At 35.1% G+C, this 21,114-nt stretch overlaps 2 protein-coding genes and 1 long non-coding RNA gene across 4 annotated transcripts in view; 1 reads left to right on the top strand and 2 right to left on the bottom strand.

The window, feature by feature from the left end:
* The window catches only part of LOC112177379 (glutathione S-transferase zeta class), a 40,859-nt gene that overhangs the window by 1,551 nt on the left and 18,194 nt on the right, over positions 1–21,114 (bottom strand). The window contains exons 1-8 of one of the 2 annotated variants that reach the window (XM_024315674.2): positions 2,342–2,492; positions 2,152–2,239; positions 1,985–2,041; positions 1,810–1,895; positions 1,650–1,721; positions 858–911; positions 655–730; positions 326–387 (exon numbers count right to left, since the gene is read on the bottom strand). In XM_024315674.2, the coding sequence (XP_024171442.1) occupies positions 326–387; positions 655–730; positions 858–911; positions 1,650–1,721; positions 1,810–1,895; positions 1,985–2,041; positions 2,152–2,239; positions 2,342–2,344 (498 nt within the window). In that variant the 5' untranslated portion in view covers positions 2,345–2,492. Of the gene's footprint in view, positions 1–325; positions 388–654; positions 731–857; positions 912–1,649; positions 1,722–1,809; positions 1,896–1,984; positions 2,042–2,151; positions 2,240–2,341; positions 2,493–21,114 lie in introns of those variants that run through there. The other variant, XM_024315675.2, reaches the window with a different exon arrangement.
* The window catches only part of LOC112177374 (leucine-rich repeat receptor protein kinase HPCA1), a 74,998-nt gene that overhangs the window by 41,854 nt on the left and 12,030 nt on the right, over positions 1–21,114 (bottom strand). The window lies entirely within an intron of this gene.
* Positions 6,798–8,381, top strand: LOC121050582. The gene is made up of 2 exons (XR_005803551.1): positions 6,798–7,009; positions 7,863–8,381. It is a non-coding gene; the product is annotated as an uncharacterized LOC121050582 (long non-coding RNA).

Below are 21,114 nucleotides of genomic sequence, written 5' to 3'. Positions count from 1 at the left end.
ATGATTTATGCAAATGTGACTAATGTTTATCTCCAGCCTAAATATATACAAATAAGTGGGCAACAGCTTTCTGAAATATATGCAAATGTCGTGTACTTTTTGGGTGAATTCAAAATCCGGAAAAGCAAAAGACCAAAGCCCATGAATGAAAACTAGGCTTAGAGAACCAGTAATCTAGTTCCTTAGACCTGCGACATAAAAGATTTTCTGGTTTGGGGTTAAATGTGGTCAAAACAGTTCTTTTATTTTGCACTGACAAAGTCGATCACTCTTTTTTCATAAAAAGGAGAAGAAGAAGAAAGAAGACAAAATTGATCAAACATACAAAAGAAACTTCATCTCCAGTTGCATATCTTCCTGCATAGTTTTTCAGTAGATCTTCAAGTGCTGAAAGAAACACAAATAGTAGATATTAGATCTAAATTATTCATGAGAATAGGAATAAACATATAGTAACAACACTTGTGCTTGAGAAGCAAGACTGAGGAGAAAATATTACCATAATTCCTTTTTCATTCATGCGCTAGAAAAAAAAAAAAAATTAAATTCAAAAGTTATGGCTTACTGAACATTTTCTCTATTCTTTTTTTTTTTCTTATCTCTTTGGGAGGGGAATGAGGGACCATATGGATCAATAGTTTTTCCAAAGATTACCTGCAAAACCTTTCTCAATATGAACTTTAGCCAATTCAATTTTCGCATCTGGACTAACCCTTTCTTCTATATAATTCTGTAAATTGGAAAAGCAACAAGCGACATTAATGTTATTGATTAGATGATAATGCAACAAGAAGTGAACTCTTATAACAATGAAAGTGTTTTAAAGTATAAACAAGCAAAAGCATCCAGCTAGTTACCAGTACTGCCAGATTCTGAAGGGGCTGTATGCTTGAGCAAACAATATTTGCAGCCTGCACAACAAGAGAAGGACATGAAAATAGCATTAATTAAGAAAATACCTTCAACTATGTGTATACAAAAGGATTTGGAGCAAAGCATAATGAATCGTCCAAAGCATTAGCAAACTCATATGAGACTCATAGTACATAAAAGTAGAGCAGTCTAAACAGATTTGGCATCAATCAGCTGCATTTATTATGTATATTGCATTAAGCACCAATACACAATATAAACTACCATCAATGTCATTTACACCCTGTTTAACATTATACTATGTTAGTTAAGGATTTAAGATGATGCAGTTCTTGGTAAGCTATGCATACAAGTGTTGCCAAGTCAATAGCACAAAGACAGAAACCATAATTTTATTTTGAATTCATCATATGATAACAGGGTTGTTACAGCCACGAGACATGAAAATCTGGTCACTTTGTAAGAAGCAGTTCAATTGACTTATCCACGCAAACAAGCAAAAGAATTTTAAGAAAAAGAAACATTTTAGTTTACCAGGAGATTCAAGCCAGAAAAACTCAGAAAATAGAGCTCACAAAACATGGGTTAGCAAATAAGCCAAGAAGCAGCATTAGAAATAAAAAGATCCAGCGGCATGCATAAATGCATGTAAAACTTTGACATCACCATGATCACGATCATAACTTAGACTTCCCATTATGAAAAATGCAAATCCATCCACAATAGTTGACAAAATCTTAACAAAAGGGACCCAACATCTTTGACACGAGACTGACCTGGAAGTTAATGGCCTTTCGCTGAAGGTCTTTAGGCAACAACGGATGTTGTGGGTACTTTTCTTCCAAATACTGCGAAATATGAGAAGAAGCTAATGAAAACTGAATGCATATCCTATGCAGATTAAGCTAAAGAAGAAAGAAGAACATACAGACTGACCAATAAAATGGCAAATGAATCGGAAACAACTAAGTCCCCATCCACAAGCACCGGCACATGGCCGATCGGATTGAGCTTTCTAAACTCTGCCAGTACAGAATCAATTCAATGGGGATACAACAGTCTCAGATATAGACATAATTTCAAAGTGGTGAGTTAAAGGAATGGGACTAACCAGGACTAAACTGTTCTCCCTTCAACAAGTTTACAGCTTTGTACTCGTATTTGAGCCCTATACATATACAAACCATAAGTTCAAGTTCAAGTTCAAGTTCAAATTCAAATTCAAATTCAGATACCAATAATGAATTGAATGTACAAAAACTGGAGGAAAGGAAACACCTTTGAGGTTGAGGGCAATTCGGACACGGTAAGCACAAGAGCTCATGTAGCAGGAATACAATTTCAGTTGTTGATCACTAGCAGTCGCCTAAAGACGCAAACTTTCAGTCTCAGTTTCAATTTGTACTCAAACCCAGAATTATTAATCCAAACTAGGAAGATAAGAATGACAAAGTTGAACTTGACTCACCATAAAGGATTATCCGATGACACACAGGTTGCAGCAAAATCGCAAATGTGAGGTGTTGCCATACTTACAGTAAATTAGTAAGTTGGCAGCAACCTATTCGAGGAGAATTTTGGTTTTTTGTTTCTTTGTTTTTTTATAGTTTTTCTTTGTTTTTTTTTTGTTAAGAGCCGCCGTTCAAGAAGGCTAAAAGCAACTTCACATTGAACGTGACTTCAATTGACTGCGTTAACAACACATCACCCCCTCCCGAGAGAATCAAGTCAAACTTAATCACTTGTTGCCAGCTTTGCTGTTGTTTTCTTCAAACCATGTAAGTGTGGCTAATGCCTTAGCTGACTTAGGACATGAGTTCATTGATAACTGGATGCGAGGATTTGGTTTGGTATGATCCCTCTTAGGGCTTCTTCTGCATACAACCTTGATCGACTAGACGACTACAGATCGGTTGTAGCAGAAGCTTCTCCTTGTGATTTCTTTTTTCAAGCAATAAAAAAAAGTGGGCTCTTGATCATTTATTCAATTTGGATCCAACAAATGCCCACTTATTCCACTAAAATTTTTGTGTGCCCACTTATCTCATTTAAATATAAAAAAACAAATCTGCCCTCCAAATAATTAAAAAGTAATTGGAGACTTCGTCAGAATCCGGATATTTATTAGCCAAATAGTCACGGATTTAAGAAAGGTTGTCGAACCCACAAAGATTAGATTCCTTTCGCTAGCTAGGGTGTGAACCTAAAGAGAGCTAGAATATGCAAATATATAATCACGAACCTAGAATCACAAGAAAATCTAGGCTCATGGTGAGTATGTGCAAGATGGAGCAGTGATTTGATTTTGATTTTTTTGAAGATAGTTTTGAATTGAGAACAACTAGATGCTCAAATGTAAACTAAATTACTCTAAACAAAACTATTGATCAAATGGATGAAAGTTAGGATTTAGATTGTCTACCACAAACCTCCCTTGCAAGTATTGATGCATTTCAATATGAATGATGCTAAATTTCTCTCCTTACATCCCTCTCAGGTACAACAAGAGACATGCTTCTTTTGTGATATCAAGCAACCCCTCTCAGGTGTAGTACTTAACTACTTAAGTCATGCATTTCAATCCGGTTAAGTATCTAGTGCATTACCCTAAGTGCATAAAGTTTGGAGATGCAGAAATCATGCAAACCAACCAAGCTTATCTCTAAGTGATTGTAATTCACAATCCCTACATGCACACCTAGTGTGCTTTCATGCTTTAACATTCAAAGATTACCAATATCTAAACATTATATTATGACATAGCAAACACACATACTCAAAGTGGTAAAGTCTAAGCATATGCATTCAACTCTTGAATTAGCATGTAGGCATATTAATCAAAGTTGTATCAAATCAAATTATAGCATCAATTCATACAAGATTGGCTCGGGCTTTTAACCCTATCCCCAATAAAGTAACTATTCACTCATAATCATACAAATTAGCATCAAATCTATAAAATACATTAGGGTAAATTAAAGAGTTAAATGAAAGAATGAACTAGTTGAAACTTGACAAATCAATGGCTAGCTCCTCCCTTGTTTTCCTCCTTTAATACTCTTTGAATCCTCCTTGATGGTGGAATGGATGGATGATGAACTTGAAGATGATTAATAAAATGGTGATGAAGATATGATGCTTCTTTGGCTACCTTTAAGTGGTAGGTATAGAGTAGTGGTGGTGGCCAGTGAAGGAGTTTGTGGTGGTCGTGAAGGAGTTTGTGGTGGTGGAAGATGGTAGTTGTGGTGGTGGTGATGGAGGTTGAGGAGTATGTATATTATGGGTTTGGATTTTAGGAGGTGGAGATAGAGATTTTGTGGTGGAGATAGAGAGAAAGAAGATGTAATGGGGTGGTATGGGTGATGGTTTAAGAGTGTAATGAAGGGATGCTTATATAGAGAAGAGAGAGTGGATTTTAGGAGGTGGAGATAGAGGTTTTGTGGTGGAGATAGAGAAAGAAGATGTAATGGGGTGGTATGGGTGATGGTTTAAGAGTGTAATGAAGGGATGCTTATATAGAGAAGAGAGAGAGGAGTAAAATGATGAATGGAAGCAAAATGGAGCAGCTCAAGTATTGTAAGAAGCATGGAGGTGGAGTATGAGAGTGGTAATATAGATCCTAAAAACAAGGGAAAAATGGTATGGAAGAGATGGAGTAAAAAAAGGGAAGTAATGATGAGCTATGAGAGTGTAGAGTAGAAGAGAGGAGCAGCTACTTTCTTTATTATGCATGGGAAACATGAAAATGAAGAGTGTTGAGGTGGTTTTGGGTCACCAAAGTCAATATGGCAACCAAAGGAGAGAAGGTGCCTATGGATGCCTATTATCCAAATTAAGAATAATATGATGGACTAATCTTGCCATAATCATGTAGGATTCTTGTAGGGCTCTCCTTGATAATTTCAGCATCATAGACCTTCCAAAAATGCAGAAGAAATCCGCCCAAAGAAGGTTCTAGGCCAAACTGTCATGTTTTGATTAGGATACGTTTTCTTTCTTTGAAGCTTCCTTCAATTGAATCTCCACCGAGACTTCGGAATAATTGGCCTTCAACTTCTTCATACCAAATGTTCCTCAATAAGTGTAGATCATCCTGGTAAAATTTCATAACTTAGTTCACCATGGTTTGGCCGGAAATGCTGCCAGAATAGATACATGTCCCTTTTTGCCATTTTTCATCTTTTAGTCAGAAACTTGGACCGATCTTTTGAAGGCCTCAAACTTCGAACTAGCTCTTCCACTCTTCATAAGAAATTATTCTTAGGATGTCTAGAATTGATCTGGAAATTTTCAACTCATTTAGAGTTCGTTTGATTAGGCTGCCGTCTCTCCTTCCTTGTCTAGCTCGCTTTCTCCTAGCCGGAGTAGGAAAATGTGCTAAGGTTGACTTTTAGTGTATTTCCATGCTTCTCCATCATTTCCTAGCATGATAAAGAAACCATAATAAATATATATAAATAAACACAAAGGTTAAGCAAAAGTACAAGATTATGGGAATAATGGAATTGGATTAGTCAACCTTAAATTGGACTTTAGAACAAGTAATTTTCATGTTTTAGGGCACAAATATGTATATAAAATATGATCCAACAACACCAGTCGCTGGAATCCTATTACTGATCGCCGGAATTTGGTCACTGGCTGAAGGTTTGGTCACCAGAATCAGGTTACTGGCTGGAGGTTGCCGGAGACTTTTATTTGGGGGCAATGATAGGAGCATTTTAATGCGATGTTTTAAATCTTATTTCCTCATATTTTACTTAGTTATTTCCTTAAATAAATCAATTTTAATAAAGTTTCTATTTTTAGGTACCTAGGAGCAAATGGAGAAGAAATGAGCTTAAAGGCACATGAGAAGCAAGGGAACGTTGGAAATGATAGAGGAAAGGCACGAGGGCTACAGAAATAAGCTGAAACGAAGAAATGAAGTTTTCCTGATCCAACCATGAAATCCTGGTCCGACTAGGAAACCCAGTCAAAGCAGGAATCCTCGGTCAACGAGGAAACATGATCGGAGAAATGAACAAAAATGGTGAAAAATGCAGAGTCCTAGTTGGACTAGGAAGCCTATTCCTGCCAAGAAAGGGAATCCTAATGACACAAGGAGTCCTAGTTGAACTAGGAGAGCAAAAGAAGATTCTAGAAAGATCAAGAACATTTTATATGAAGAATCCTTATTTGACTAGGAGTTCTGAAGACATGATGAGTCCTGATAGGGCGAGGAAACCTGAGAGCACTCGGAGAAAAAAACGCATGAAAGTCCAAATCAGGAAATCTGCCTGTGCAAGTCAGTCAACTTCGACAGAGCATTGAGAGCAGCTCAGGACTAACTACATGATGATCTTTACATTTTTAGAAAGCCTCGAATGTCTAGTTTCTATATATTTTTACGGCTTATCAATATCATTTTTTTAAAAGAAGTTATGGCCGATTTAGTACAGGAAAGTCAAGCTGCGCGAAAATTGGACTTTTGACAGGAATTTCTGTTTAGAGGCCCACATGACATCGGGAAGCCCATGACCAAATTTATGCTTCATATTTCAAATAATATTACACATTGGGACGTCCTAGAGGCTTCCAAAAGAGTTTGGCATCATCCTTGGAGAGTTTTAAGGGATTACAACATGCAGAAAGGATGAAAACAAGTCCAAATACGTTGCTTGTTGCTCACATCTCTTTTTGGACGAATTTTAGGAGACAAAATCAGAAAATATTGATTTAAATTAAGAAAATATTATATCCCTAGAATCAAGGAGTAATTGTGAAGGCTTCTCATTGGTTGAATGACACAAGAATGCTGACGTGGATTTATCTGATTGGTTGGAGCTGTGTGGACCAATTAGATAATTCCTAGAAATTAAAAGAAAGATCCAAAAACCCTAGACATCTCCTATATATAGATGCACCCTGCAAGCCTCATTGAGGGATTGATTCTTTCATTCTTTTCTCAACGCCAAAATTTTCTCCATTCTCTAGTCTTCAAGGTTCTGCGTCTTCAAGCAAAGAGGAGGAGAAGAAGAAGCCATGAGCCTCCCTAGCCGCCAACCTTCCACCTTGTGTCATGATATTGAAGCCTTGCTTTCAAGATTCAAGATCAACCTCTCAATAGCTCTTCATCATCCACTCTCTTCACGGTGTAATTCAATCTTTTTCCTTGTAACCTCTTTTGGTTTTCTTTGTTTTGAATTCGTAGAACTATGAATTCTATGAATTCTAGTTAACATATAACATTAGGGGAAAAGTTTAAAGCCCATCTCTATGTTTGAATAAAAGTTGTGATTTCTATAGTTGTGATATCTATGTTGCTTATGTGAGATTGCTTGATTGGTTTTGCTTTACAGAAAACTTTTACATGTTTATTTTATTTGGGTTGATACTTATAGGATTTGCATGTAATTGGAGCTTGATTTAAGTAAACAATTTACCTAATAGTTTTGTAAACCTAAATCATAAGTAGTAAAAACTTTGGACAAAAGTCGAAACTGATTAAGGAGGATTGCAAATAGATGAACTTTTTCATTTGTGCATTTTGGTTGACATCCTTTCTTTATTCTTCATGCATTGAACATGTTTTGATTAACTAACGTTTTAGACTATGATGGCATGTTTGATAGGATTAATTTAGGTGTTTTCACTTAGATTAATTAATCAAGAAAAGTAAAAAATGGGAAACCGTTTGCGTCTAACGTTTCACATGGTCAACTTCTTTCACATGACTTAGATAATCAACTATAGGAATTGTAATTGGTTTCAATCATATGAGTTTGGTTTTATCCTTTGTACCTAATGTCCATCTTTATCTTGTATATGTATTTTACATTTTTATTTTTGTTTCTTTTAATTTTTAATTACAAAATCCTAAAATCCCCCCTCTTTATGTTAACTTGTATATATCTTCATTCTTTGTTTTATTTTTGTAAATAATATTTTATACTTGTAAATAATATTTTATACTTATATTAATTATTTATTTGTTTATGCAATTACAGGTGTACCCTCAATCCCCGGTTAGAACGATCCCTATTTACAATATACTAACGATGACATTTTACATGGTTAAATTGCGCGCTTGCTTTTAGCGTATCAGGCAATAAAAATTTATTAGATATTATTGGGAGGCAATAAAACTAGATGCTAGACTCCGATCACCGGTCCCGGTGACATAGAGGTTGGAGCAAAATCATAAATGTGGGCTTTTGTTCTTTGGTTCTTTGAGGGGACACAGAGGTTGCCATATTTATAGTAATTTAGTATCTGTCGGCATCACTGACATGGTCCTTTTTGTTTTTTTTGGGATAAAGGTCCCTTTTTTTAATTTATTCAATAAATTAGTTTTTCTTTGTTGGTCTTGGCTGGAATGTACGGGGCCAAAATGCACCGATGATGTACAATGTGGGTCCATGACACGTGGCAACCTATGGACCAAGCGTTTTGATGAAAGAGATTAAATATTGCATTTGATTAAAAATAAAATAAAACAGAAAATACTAAATATTCATGGTTGAGAAGCTAGAAGCTGAAAAACATGAAATGCATAGATGTTTATGTAAGGAGAGTGTAATCAACAGAGGAAGTCCGACAAAGGGGAGGCATGCGAATGCCTGACGAACTCCATGGCATCGTTGATAGATCGAATGTGGGCATTTACATTGTTGATTCAAGTATTTTCACTCACATCGTTATTGAATTTGCATTTTCCAGATTACACTTTGAAATATGGTTGAAAAGAAAAAAAATTATTTGACATTTTTAACCAATTTTGTACATGCTGATACTGCACTTATTCAAGTACTTTTCACCATTAAATTTGTGTTTTACTTGAGCCAATGATGCGGCTAAAATAGCCTCACAATTTAACCCTGCAAAATGTAGTTGTCAGTATAGGATAAGCAGGGATCGTTCAGTCCGGGGATTGTAGGGTACACCTACACTAAAAGGTCAATTAACAAATAAAAGAATAAAAAAGGGGGGTTTTGAAATTTGGTTCTAATCTACTTAAAATAAAAACAAACAAATAAAACTATTTACAATGATCGACTTCCCTAACCTAGACCACTACCACTCTGAAAATTATTAAGTATAAAAACAGAAAATTCATTTCAACATGCTACTAAAACGTGCCCATCTTAAATGCTAGATAAGAGCCCAAATGAAAAGCTGTCAAGGTCCAATCCATTTATCTGATCCGTTCTTTGAATCAGCTCACACGTGCAAATTAACCATTACTCATAACAATTAACACGTAATTTCCAGAATCGTTTAATCATTAAAGCATGATTTTTACCACTCTTTAGAACTAATTACTACTTGTTTAACTCAGCGTCCTAACAAATAATAATTACTCTTGGTAAATTAAGCAAACACACATGAATACTCAGCGTGATTCTAGCATGCAAACTTATTAACCTAACTCTGAAAATTACCTAAACACCTAAAAGTGCACAAGATTATAACATGCATCATCAAAGAATTCTCGAAATTAACTCAATAATAAACTGAAAATCTCAAAAATATTAATAAAAATATTCTGAAAATCTCATGTCTCCAATTACACAACTCACAAATCCAAACACACAAAACCGAAACAATAATTATAAGTAGAGTGATAGTTACACTTTTGAAGCTTTCCTCAGCGGCTTAGCAACAAGGTGATGAACTCGTCTCTGCTATGGTGGTGGAGCATCCTTGACTCAGCGCCTGAGAACTCGTAGATTGATGGAAGGATGATGGTCACGGTCTTGTATGTGATGGAGGTTTGAGAAGTGAATTGGGCAGAGCTATGAAATAATTTTTAGCTAGGAACTGATCTTGGTCAGGAAGTGATCTTGGTCAGGAAGTGATGCTCTTGGTGTTGAGAATGGTTGCTATTTATAGTGGAATTCTCCTATCTTGTGATGTAATCATGGCCATTCATCAAGAGGTGATTTCTCCTCCAAATTTCCTTGATTTTCTCTTGACAAAGTCATGAATTTTCTGATCTCTTTTCCCCTTAATGGCTCATTGTATATGCCTTGAATAGTGACCAGATATATCCCTTATTCCTCTCCTTTGAATTGCACTAATTTCTTCCAAAAATTGTGCACACAATAAACTCCTACAATCAAGAAAAATCAGAATTTAATTAGAGTTTATAATCAATAAGAAATCAGATAATTAGGAATAAATATTGATTAACAACAATCCATTTAACTCCTCAAATTCTTCCTGATTAATCCTTCAATTTTTTCTTGATTTCATCACTCAAGAGTTTCTAATGGGATGGACTCTCATTAAAATAGGAAAATCAGAAATAGAAAAGTTCAAATGAAGAAAGTTTCCTAAAACAAAATAGGAAATATTTCCTAAAATGAAAGAGGAAAGTTTCTAAAATGACTTGTCCTTAATTTATGCTCATTTATGCCCTTTTTTACCTATTTTCACCATTTTCGACCATGAAGTAGCTAAAAACATAAACTATATTATAATTATTAATTTTAAGAGAATAACTTAGCCAAATGAGGAAAAATACATAATAAAAATGTCACACTTTGTTCTCCTATCAAATTCCCCCACACTTAGCTTTTGCTAGTCCCTTAGCAAAATCAAAACAAAAGACTCAACCAAAACAAACACGTCACTGCTAGACTCTACACAAATGACACACAAACACTATATTACCCTTAACATTTGTCTCATAAATCCTTACTCTCATGGCATCAAAATTAGCACTTAATCAAGAATCAATATTTAGATATTTGAGAGTTAATTGAAGCATATAATCCACATATAAATATGTAGGACTTGGTTGTAACAATGGTGATGGGTGGAGCTCAGCATGTTTCAGACAAGTATGATTCATATTCTCACAATGTATATCCACTCTTTCTTCTCTCAGAACAGGGCAATGCTTAAAAGCTTATAATCACTCAAATTATATGTGAGAGAAAATATTTTGAGGCAATCAAATAGCTCACATATATAAGAAATGAAAAGCACTTTGTGAATATAATTTTTCAAGATCTCATGAAAGATATCAACTACTTGCACGAATGAACCCAAGCCATAGGTTCAACTCTTATAACTCATCTCCACAGATCAAAGACTGTCACATCTTAAGGATAAAAAAGGACTTTAAAGGGTTGAAATGGGGCTAAGGTTCAAGGTTTTAAGAAACAAAGGTGAAGGAATGTCAAAGTATCCTAAAAACCTAGTAGAGCTCATGTAGATGTAGAGAGACTTCTACAAATCCACAAGGGCATACAAAACGTCACACCCATTGAGGCAAAATAAAAGGCCTAATGTCGTCATTCTAAACTTCCTTTGAACTCTCGTGAATTGGACAAAGACCAAACCTTTCAATAGTGGGCCTTCAATTCAAAGCAAACTTCAAATTCACCAAGTATGGGGGACTAAAATCCATAGACATATTTTTATTTTTTATTTTTTATTTTTCTAGCCGTACACATTTTTTCTTTCTTTTTCATGGCTTTCACATTTTTTTTCCTTATGGACAAGTCTACCCCCACACTTGAACTTTCACCTCTTCTCAATCTTCATCCTTGCCACCAAATCCATGTAGTAAGTCTCAAAAGATAGCTCCACTAAGTTCTTAGAATAAAGGGTAGGATTGTAACTATACTAAGGTTAAGGGTTAAGGATTTTAAGGGTGATGAAAGAAAATGCTTAATGTAGACTCAAAGTGGTTAAACTAGGAGGGTCCCACGACGGGCACAAATATGGACACAGGTTAATTTGGCTATGGTGGTGATTCCTATGGTGCCTCTATCCTTTCCAGAATCAGGGACATGTATTGATAAAAGTCTCAACAAGCACAAGAGTGAATTCTAGCATTCTCTAGTCCATCAAACTTAATCTATGGCAAGCAATCAATCAAATGAAAGATAATGAGATCATCAAAACATCGCCAAGAAATTAAGAATATATTTTTCATTTATCACTCCAAGAAAAAGGGACATGGCTCAAATATCTCACATGGGCTTTTATGAATCAAAACTCATCTTAACATGCTCATATTCTGTACCAAGGTTATGAAATCCATATCCACTACTCATGCATATGCTTTTCATATATCTTAATTAACAAAAGAATAACATTTAAAATCATCTCAATATTGTGATCCTATTTTAGCCATAATTTCAAAGATATTGAATGATCCTAGACAGTTAAGGGCATCCTAAGACTCAAAGTTAAAACAAAAGACTCTAAAACTAACACCAAAAAGGTTTTGGACTAGGGTTATTTCCTTTCTCCTTTCGGTAACTCCTTTGGAACATGACCAGGTGAAGAGGGGACCGATTTTGGCGGAGCTCAGCTCACTTGATTGACAGGGGACGAGACCCTTTGTCAGCACTTCTCGGATCCAAACTAGACCTTAGACATCACATCCCATCAGATGCGCCTACGATGAAGAAGATATTTCACCCAAAAATCATTTTAACTCAATAAATAAAAGCAACAATTTTTTTTTAATTTTTGACATTTTTTTATTTTTTTTTATTTTCAATATATATGACTCAAGAAAAAAGTATAAATCCCTTCCCCCACACTTAAATATTGCATTGTCCTCAATGTAATCAATCATAAGCATGCAATGGAACAATTAAGCATATAGGAATGGAATTTATGAAAATAAATACGAAAACAAAAGAGCAAAAACGAAAATAAAAGACACAAGTACAATTCAACCTAAATAAGTGAAGGGATAGAAATGTCAAACTCTCGTTGATGGCTCCTCCACAGCTTCGGTTGAAATGGGTTGCCTCCCATGCAGCACTTAATATTTATAGTCCTTCAGCCTGGACCCTTCTCCTTGCTCACACAATAATTTTTTGTTTTTTGTTTTTTTTTTTTTTTTGAGTTTATTTATTTATTTTACACACTTACAACAATTAAGTATTTTACGAAATTTAAAACAACCTAAGTATATTAATCTAAGTGAAATAAATACAATTTACAACATGCTTAATCTAAGTGAAACAAATACAATTTACAACATGCTAAAAAAAACCTTCAACAAATTGCACAACAATTACAAAAGACATGCTTAATTTTGGCAACACTCATAAAACTTAAACTAAATCACAATTATGCCTTGGCCTAGCATAAATCGCAATCTGTCACCATTCCACAAGTGTAGTACAAAAATTTAGCATGTATTCTATATAAACAACAAAATTAGTGACACGTTAAGCGTTAGAGATTTTAACAATCCCCGGCAACGGCGCCAAAAATTGATGCGGCTAAAATAGCCTCACAATTTAACCCTGCAAAATGTAGTTGTCAGTATAGGATAAGTAGGGATCGTTCAGTCCAGGGATTGTAGGGTACACCTACACTAAAAGGTCAATTAACAAATAAAAGAATAAAAAAGGGGGGTTTTGAAATTTGGTTCTAATCTACTTAAAATAAAAACAAACAAATAAAATATTTACAATGATCGACTTCCCTAACCTAGACCACTACCACTCTGAAAATTATTAAGTATAAAAACAGAAAATTCATTTCAACATGCTACTAAAACGTGCCCATCTTAAATGCTAGATAAGAGCCCAAATGAAAAGCTGTCACGGTCCAATCCATTTATCTGATCCGTTCTTTGAATCAGCTCACACGTGCAAATTAACCATTACTCATAACAATTAACACGTAATTTCCAGAATCGTTTAATCATTAAAGCATGATTTTTACCACTCTTTAGAACTAATTACTACTTGTTTAACTCAGCGTCCTAACAAATAATAATTAGTCTTGGAAAATTAAGCAAACACACATGAATCCTCAGCGTGATTCTAGCATGCAAACTTATTAACCTAACTCTGAAAATTACCTAAACACCTAAAAGGGCACAAGATTATAACATGCATCATCAAAGAATTCTCGAAATTAACTCAATAATAAACTGAAAATCTCAAAAATATTAATAAAAATATTTTGAAAATCTCATGTCTCCAATTACACAACTCACAAATCCAAACACACAAAACCGAAACAATAATTATAAGTAGAGTGATAGTTACACTTTTGAAGCTTTCCTCAGCGGCTTAGCAACAAGGTGATGAACTTGTCTCTGCTATGGTGGTGGAGCGTCCTTGACTCAGCGCCTGAGAACTCGTAGATTGATGGAAGGATGATGGTCACGGTCTTGTATGTGATGGAGGTTTGAGAAGTGAATTGGGCAGAGCTATGGAATAATTTTTAGCTAGGAACTGATCTTGGTCAGGAAGTGATCTTGGTCAGGAAGTGATGCTCTTGGTGTTGAGAATGGCTGCTATTTATAGTGGAATTCTCCTATCTTGTGATGTAATCATGGCCATTCATCAAGAGGTGATTTCTCCTCCAAATTTCCTTGATTTTCTCTTGACAAAGTCATGAATTTTCTGATCCCTTTCCCCTTAATGGCTCATTGTATATGCCTTGAATAGTGACCAGATACATCCCTTATTCCTCTCCTTTGAATTGCACTAATTTCTTCCAAAAATTGTGCACACAATAAACTCCTACAATCAAGAAAAATCAGAATTTAATTAGAGTTTATAATCAATAAGAAATCAGATAATTAGGAATAAATATTGATTAACAACAATCCATTTAACTCCTCGAATTCTTCCTGATTAATCCTTCAATTTTTTCTTGATTTCATCACTCAAGAGTTTCTAATGGGATGGACTCTCATTAAAATAGGAAAATAAGAAATAGAAAAGTTCAAATGAAGAAAGTTTCCTAAAACAAAATAGGAAATATTTCCTAAAATGAAAGAGGAAAGTTTCTAAAATGACTTGTCCTTAATTTATGCTCATTTATGCCCTTTTTTACCTATTTTCACCATTTTCGACCATGAAGTAGCTAAAAACATAAACTATATTATAATTATTAATTTTAAGATAATAACTTAGCCAAATGAGAAAAAATACATATTAAAAATGTCACACTTTGTTCTCCTATCAGCCAGTGTATTTTTAAGGGCATGCCATACATAGTATGACTATGAGGATATGGCGTTTATTCATTTAAATTTAGATTCACAGGCCTCCCTTGGTTCACGGATTGGAAAATGATTCCTTTGTCGTTCCTATGGGAAGGGAAAATGATTCCTTTGTCGTTCCCATGGGAAGAAAAATGAAATTTCTCAAGAACTTTATATTCCGGTGTATGGTAACATTAGGAAAGTTATTAAAAAGTTTGTAATTAATTAAATAAAATAATGTGTTCTAAGTAATAAATGCAAGAAACGAATGAGGGAAAGTGATTCCTTTTGTGTTTGGAAGGAACCACTTTGTCTCATATTTTCCCTTCCTTCAGGAAAATATTTATTTTCCTTTTGTAGGGTGAGAGACTACATTTCGGAGTAATCGGTGCAATATTGGAACTCTAATTTTCACAATGAAGAGGAGGTATATGAAGTTGATTCCGAAGAAGAGAATAGCTTGTTTAGTGAGGAGGAGACGGAGCTTGAAGTGCTACACCATGATCCTTAATCCTTAAGGCAAATATTCCCAAGGGGGAAGAGAGTCCTTTAATGCATTGTAATGATAAAGAAGTTGAAGAGACAAGGGTTTTCTCTCCTCCCACATCCAAGGAGATCCATCATGAGCTTGCCAAGGTAGAGAGTAGAACATTGAGCACTTATGTTCTTAATGAGAAAATTGAGATTAAAGTACTTTTACCTCTCAATCCACCATTAAGTGGTCAATGTTTCTACAATGAGGTGATGGATTGGAAAGGAAGTGGAGCACTTGCACTCACTATTTCCCATCACTCTCAAGAGTTTCTACCACCTATTATTCCTAAGAGCATTATTTCTACTTCACTTGAGAAGGAGAATGCAAGGTTGGCTTCTAGAGGCAAAATAGAGAAGAGGAGGAAGATTAAGAAGCTACACTTTTGGTCATCCATTGGAATCTTCATGGATAGATCTTGGTCTTGCCTCTATGACATGTCAAGGAGTCCCTTAGGCCCTAATAATAGGGTGGTCGCACTTGAGAAGTATCCACCTTGACAAAGTTCATGTTTTATGGACCGGCAATGAAGTCCTTAAACAAAGCGCTCGCTAGGGAGGCAGCCCTAGCACATCATCGGTAGTATTTCTTCCTTTAGTAGTTTTGTTTTGTAGTAGTGAATAAAGCTTTCTAGTAATTTTTGGGTGGATAGGAGGTGCCCGAAATTGGAAATGTGAAGGAGAACAAATTTGGCAGTGAGCAGTTTCTGTCCAGAAATTTCAGTTGAATTTGGGTGACTATATCTTCCGCTTTACATGCTATTTTGGGCTGAAATTTTCTGAAGATATTCTATTGGTGTCTGCTATCTTGTGCCAAAATTTGAGCCATTATGAGTTTCTGGAACTTCAGTTATTTAGTGGTCAATTAGTGAAGGTCAAAACAGAGATGGTTACTGTAGAGTGACTTTGGGAAGCTACACCTTCTACATCCTAAGAAATTTGGAGCTAAAATTTTTCAGAGATGTGTCTTCATATGCCCTCTGTATACAGGAGAAACATTTTTTTATTTGAACTTTCCTAACTTCAGATTAATGTTCCAAGTGACAGAGATCAAAAACAGGGCACAGCAGAAACTGCAGAACAGATCAGTGAGTTTGGAGGCCGACGATTTTCGACTAGTGATTAATTTTCCAGTGAAATTTTACCATCAGGTATCTCGTTGAGTCTAGTTTCATATCCGGCTGATCTCACTCTCTTTACACCAATGGAGCTTCAGATATTTCTGTTTTGGTGATTGAGGGTCAGCAAAAGACTTCATGACAGATCAGCAATGTCGACCAGCTTTATTTTTCATCTCAGTTAGATATAGGTGCCTCAGTTTATATGGATAGAAAGCTTTCCAAGTCTACTTTCCATTCCAAATAGTCTCAATTATCTATCACTTTCTGTGTCTGAGATATGAGCATTTGAAGACAGAAAGGTCATTGCTGGAATTTCGCTGCACTCACTAGTTTTTGTTCACTTTGGTGGTTGGATTTCTTGCACTTCAATTCTTGAATGGTGATACGCTAAAAGTGAGCGCGCAATTTAACCCTGAAAATGTCATCGTTAGTATATGGTAAATAGGGATCGTCCTAACCGAGGATTGAGGGTACACATGTCATTGTAAAACAAATAAAGAATTAAAATAAGTATAAAGTATAATATTTACAAAAAGAATATATACAAATAACAAAATAAAAAGGGGGTTTAAGAATTGGAGTTTTGAAAATTAAAATAAATAAAAGAAAGAAAATATAAAAACACATATACAAGGGTGGAACGCAAGGAACAAAGATCAAATCCACAATCATATGAATGAAATCCAATCACAATTCCTATAGTTGATCTTCTATGTCATGAGAAAGAAGTTGACCATGTGAAACGTTAGAAAGCAAACGATTTCCCATTTTTTACTTTCCTTGAATAATTAATCTAAGTGAAAGCACCTAAATCAATCCTATTGAACATGCAATCATAGTCTAGAAAGCTAGCTAATCAAGAACACATTCAACGCATTAAGAACAAAGAAAGGATGTCAACCAAAGTGCACAACCTAGTTATGAATAAGTTCACCTATTTGCAATCATTCTTAATTGATTTCGACTTTTGTCCAAAGCCTTTACTACTTAAATCTAACTCCAATTACATGCATATATCCTAAGTTGGCCACCAAAGAACACATACATATAAAAGTTTTCTGTAAAACAAAATCAAGCAAGCAATCTCACATAAGCAACATATAAATCAACATATAAAAATCACAATTTTATTTCAAAACATATAAACGGGCTTTAAACTTTGCCCTTAACGTCATGTTAACTAGAATTCATAACTCTACGAATCAAACAAAGGAAAATAAAAGAAAGTATGAAATACACAGTGAAAGATGGATGACATGGCCTTGAGATGAAGAACTCGAAGATCCTTGAAAGCAAGCAATCTTCTAGGGACGACACAAGGGAGGATGGCGGATAAGATCTTGATGTATTGCATGACTTCTTCTTCTCCTTGGTTGAGACGCAGAGCTTCTGAAGACTAGAGAATGGAGAGGGAGAGAGAGCTTTTATGTTTGGAATTATTTTCTTAATGAAGAGGTGTGTTGTGGTGTTGTTTTGTGGTGTAGCATAGGGGGGTTTATATAGGGGCAGGCAAGGCTTCATGAATTTAATTTCCAAAGTATTTTTTAGTTGCACCACATAGCTTCGACCAATGAATTAATGCCACGTTAGCTCTGCCATGTCACTCAACCAATCAAAAAGCTCCAAAATAATTCCATAATCTTTTCAAATATATTATTGCTGATTTCCCAAGATTTTATCTAATTTTTCTCTTAATTTTCGGCCAAAATAATCTTGAGTGAAAATAAGAATGAATCTGGACTTGTTTTGAACCTTTTCTCCCTTAAATCTCTCCATGGCTTTATCCTTAACATCCTCCCCTTGATTTTCTCTTGATTTTCACATTAAAATTGCAGATTTTATTCTCTAATTTCAGCCAACATATCTTGAGGGAATTAAGGAACGAATCTGGACATGTTTTGAGCTTTTTCTTGTTGCACAATCCCTTGAAACTCTCCCAAGATTTTCTCAACGTAATCTCCTTGATTTTCACATTATCTCCATCATTTCCCATGCAAAAATCATATTTAATCTCCCATAATATCTCCCACGTCATCTTCAAGCCATGTGGTTTCCTAATGCCTTCAGGTTTCCTAGCCTCATCAGGATTCTTGCGTTGACTAGGATTCTTAGTTGGACCAGGAAAAATCCATTTCTTCATTTCAGCTCATTTCTTCTCCATTTATTCCAATGTACCTAGAAAATAAAAACTAAATTAAAATTTATTTATTTAAGGAAATAACTAAGTAAAATATGAGGAAATAATTATTAAAACGTCGCATAAAAATGCTCCTGTCAAGGCTATTATAGGGCAGTTTTTGGTGTATTCGAGGTGGCAAATTCTATGATCTTAATGGAGGACCTTTGTTCTTATTCTTTGATGGGTTATTTGTGACGCATTGCTCTTTGGACATTATATCTTTCTCAATGGAGTTGATCTTTACTTGAGCATCTTGAGCTATTATGGAGCATACGTAAAGGAAGTCAAGGCCTTGTGCCTTGAGGTTGGTGTCTCATATTGGTCTTCTCCGAAGGTCGTGAGCAATAGAGGTTCTATAAAGGGAGTTTTCCGTATCTTTTCTCCGCATTTAGTTCAGTATATTTTTGTGTAGGTTTTTCATGGGCCTTTACCCGGACTTCACTCTCATGCCTAAATCCAACGTGGATTTAGCTTTCGAGCTCACTTTACAACATTGAGGACAATGTTGGTTTTAAGTGTGGGGGTGAGGGTTTGGGTGCCTTATTAAAAACAAATTTAAAAGATAGCTTTTTGTAATTATATTTTAGTGGTTAATGCTTTTTCCAACCCCAATGATGAGCCATGGACTTAACTTGTTATGATTGTGGATAGATTAATCCTGATCTAGGACTTTGAATTTGTTTTGTGATTGAGTGTATATGTGATCTATGCTTGATTATATGTGTGCACATAGCCTATGTTAGGTTCGTTCATCATAGTTAGAGAAGCATATAGATTATTCGATTAACTTGCATGCCTTATTTGTGAGCTTTTGAGCCTAATATTCATAGTGTATACATTGTTCATTCACTTTTTCTTCATGTGTGTACAATTTCATGACATTGCGTATCTAGAACTTGCTTGAGACCTCTTGAGGCTACTTGTTAGCTTACGACATGATGGAAAGGATTGAGGCATTATGACAATTTACCACCATGGCCAAAGAAGCATGTGCCTAAAATATTTACCCCAATAGATTGGCACTTTGAGCCTATATATTTAACCTTTTTGTTCATTTTCACCACAATTTCCTATACCTAGCTTATACACTTTTATCCTACCCTTCGATGGTAGTTGGTGAAGCGATTCGAGAGAATGACTTTATGTCTGAGTGTTTCAAAAGAAAAGAAAAGTCAAAAGTGTGAGGTTACAAAAGAATAAGTCTGGGGGTGAGTGATTTGTTTAGAAAAAAGAAAGTTCTCAAAAAAAAAAAAAGTATTACGTAGACAAAAAAATAGAAGAAAAAGGGAAGAAGAAATTGTGAAAATAAAAAGAAAGTTCAAGGAAAAAAAAAAGAATAGAAAAAAAAAAGTATTACGTAGTATAGTGTGGGTTGTACATTGGGATTAGAGTGAGTGACTTAGCATTCGAAAACAAAAGTCTTAAATTTCTAGAAGAGAGAGTCGCTTCACGTGCTTCTATGGACTTTGTATTTCCTTATCCTTCATTTCTCTTAACAACTTGCCCTTAGCCCCATTACAACCAAATAAAATACCTCTTGATCTTGAATGTTGTGAGCCACCTAGCAGAGATGAGATCGAAGAGCAAGCATATGGCGGCGCATGTTGTGAAATTGCTTTTGAGTGAAATACATGTAACCCCTAAACACTTGAGTGGTAATATTTAGTGTACATTTGTGAGTTTAGTGGGTTATATCGGGTCTTTTATATGCCTATTTGATTATGGTGGATTGATTTGACACGTGGTCAACACATGCATATACTTGAGCATTTTTCATATGTGCTTCTTAATTGCCCTAGAAATTCATAAATCCTATGTTGTGCTTTATCAACTTTATGTTCATATATATAATTAGTTCTCCGAGGGTTATGGTTGGAAAGGGCTAATACCGCGCTTTCTCTATGTTTGAGCATTTGTGTTTGAGTTAACAGATTTTTGGCAATTAATTTACATTTAGTTTGCTTGGGGACTAACAAAGTTCAACTGTGGGGGTGTAATTATACGCATTTATATGTGTGAAATTATATCTAAAACACTATAAATAAGCAAATTCTCATGTCAATTAATATGTAGTTAATCAATTTTTATTTACTTTGTAGAAAATAAGTGGAATTGCGGAAACGAGAGAAAGTTGTGCAAAAATGGAGCAATTTGGAGTTTCTGACAAAAAGACAAAATAGCCAATGCGGGTCAACCCATAGTCAAAGCCATCAAGGGAGCGAAATTCAATCACCTTCGATAATATGTTGTGGAAGTGCATTGAGAAGAGAGAAGAAAGAAGAAAGAAAAAAATTGAGGAAAAGAAAGAAAAAGAAAGAAAAAAAAAATTAAGTTTGCTGACGTCATAGTGACGTCAGCATGGCTGATCCTTTCTTCCTTCCTTTCACCGCGTGCAGCCATTCCTTTCTTTTCTTTTCCTTTTCTTTTTCTTTTCCCTCTCTTCCTCT

Source organism: Rosa chinensis, chromosome 7 (assembly GCF_002994745.2).
Source record: "Rosa chinensis cultivar Old Blush chromosome 7, RchiOBHm-V2, whole genome shotgun sequence".
Classification (NCBI taxonomy): Eukaryota; Viridiplantae; Streptophyta; class Magnoliopsida; order Rosales; family Rosaceae; genus Rosa; species Rosa chinensis.
The sequence above is the reverse complement of the archived record's forward strand: the minus strand, read 5'-3'. Positions and strand labels throughout refer to the sequence as shown.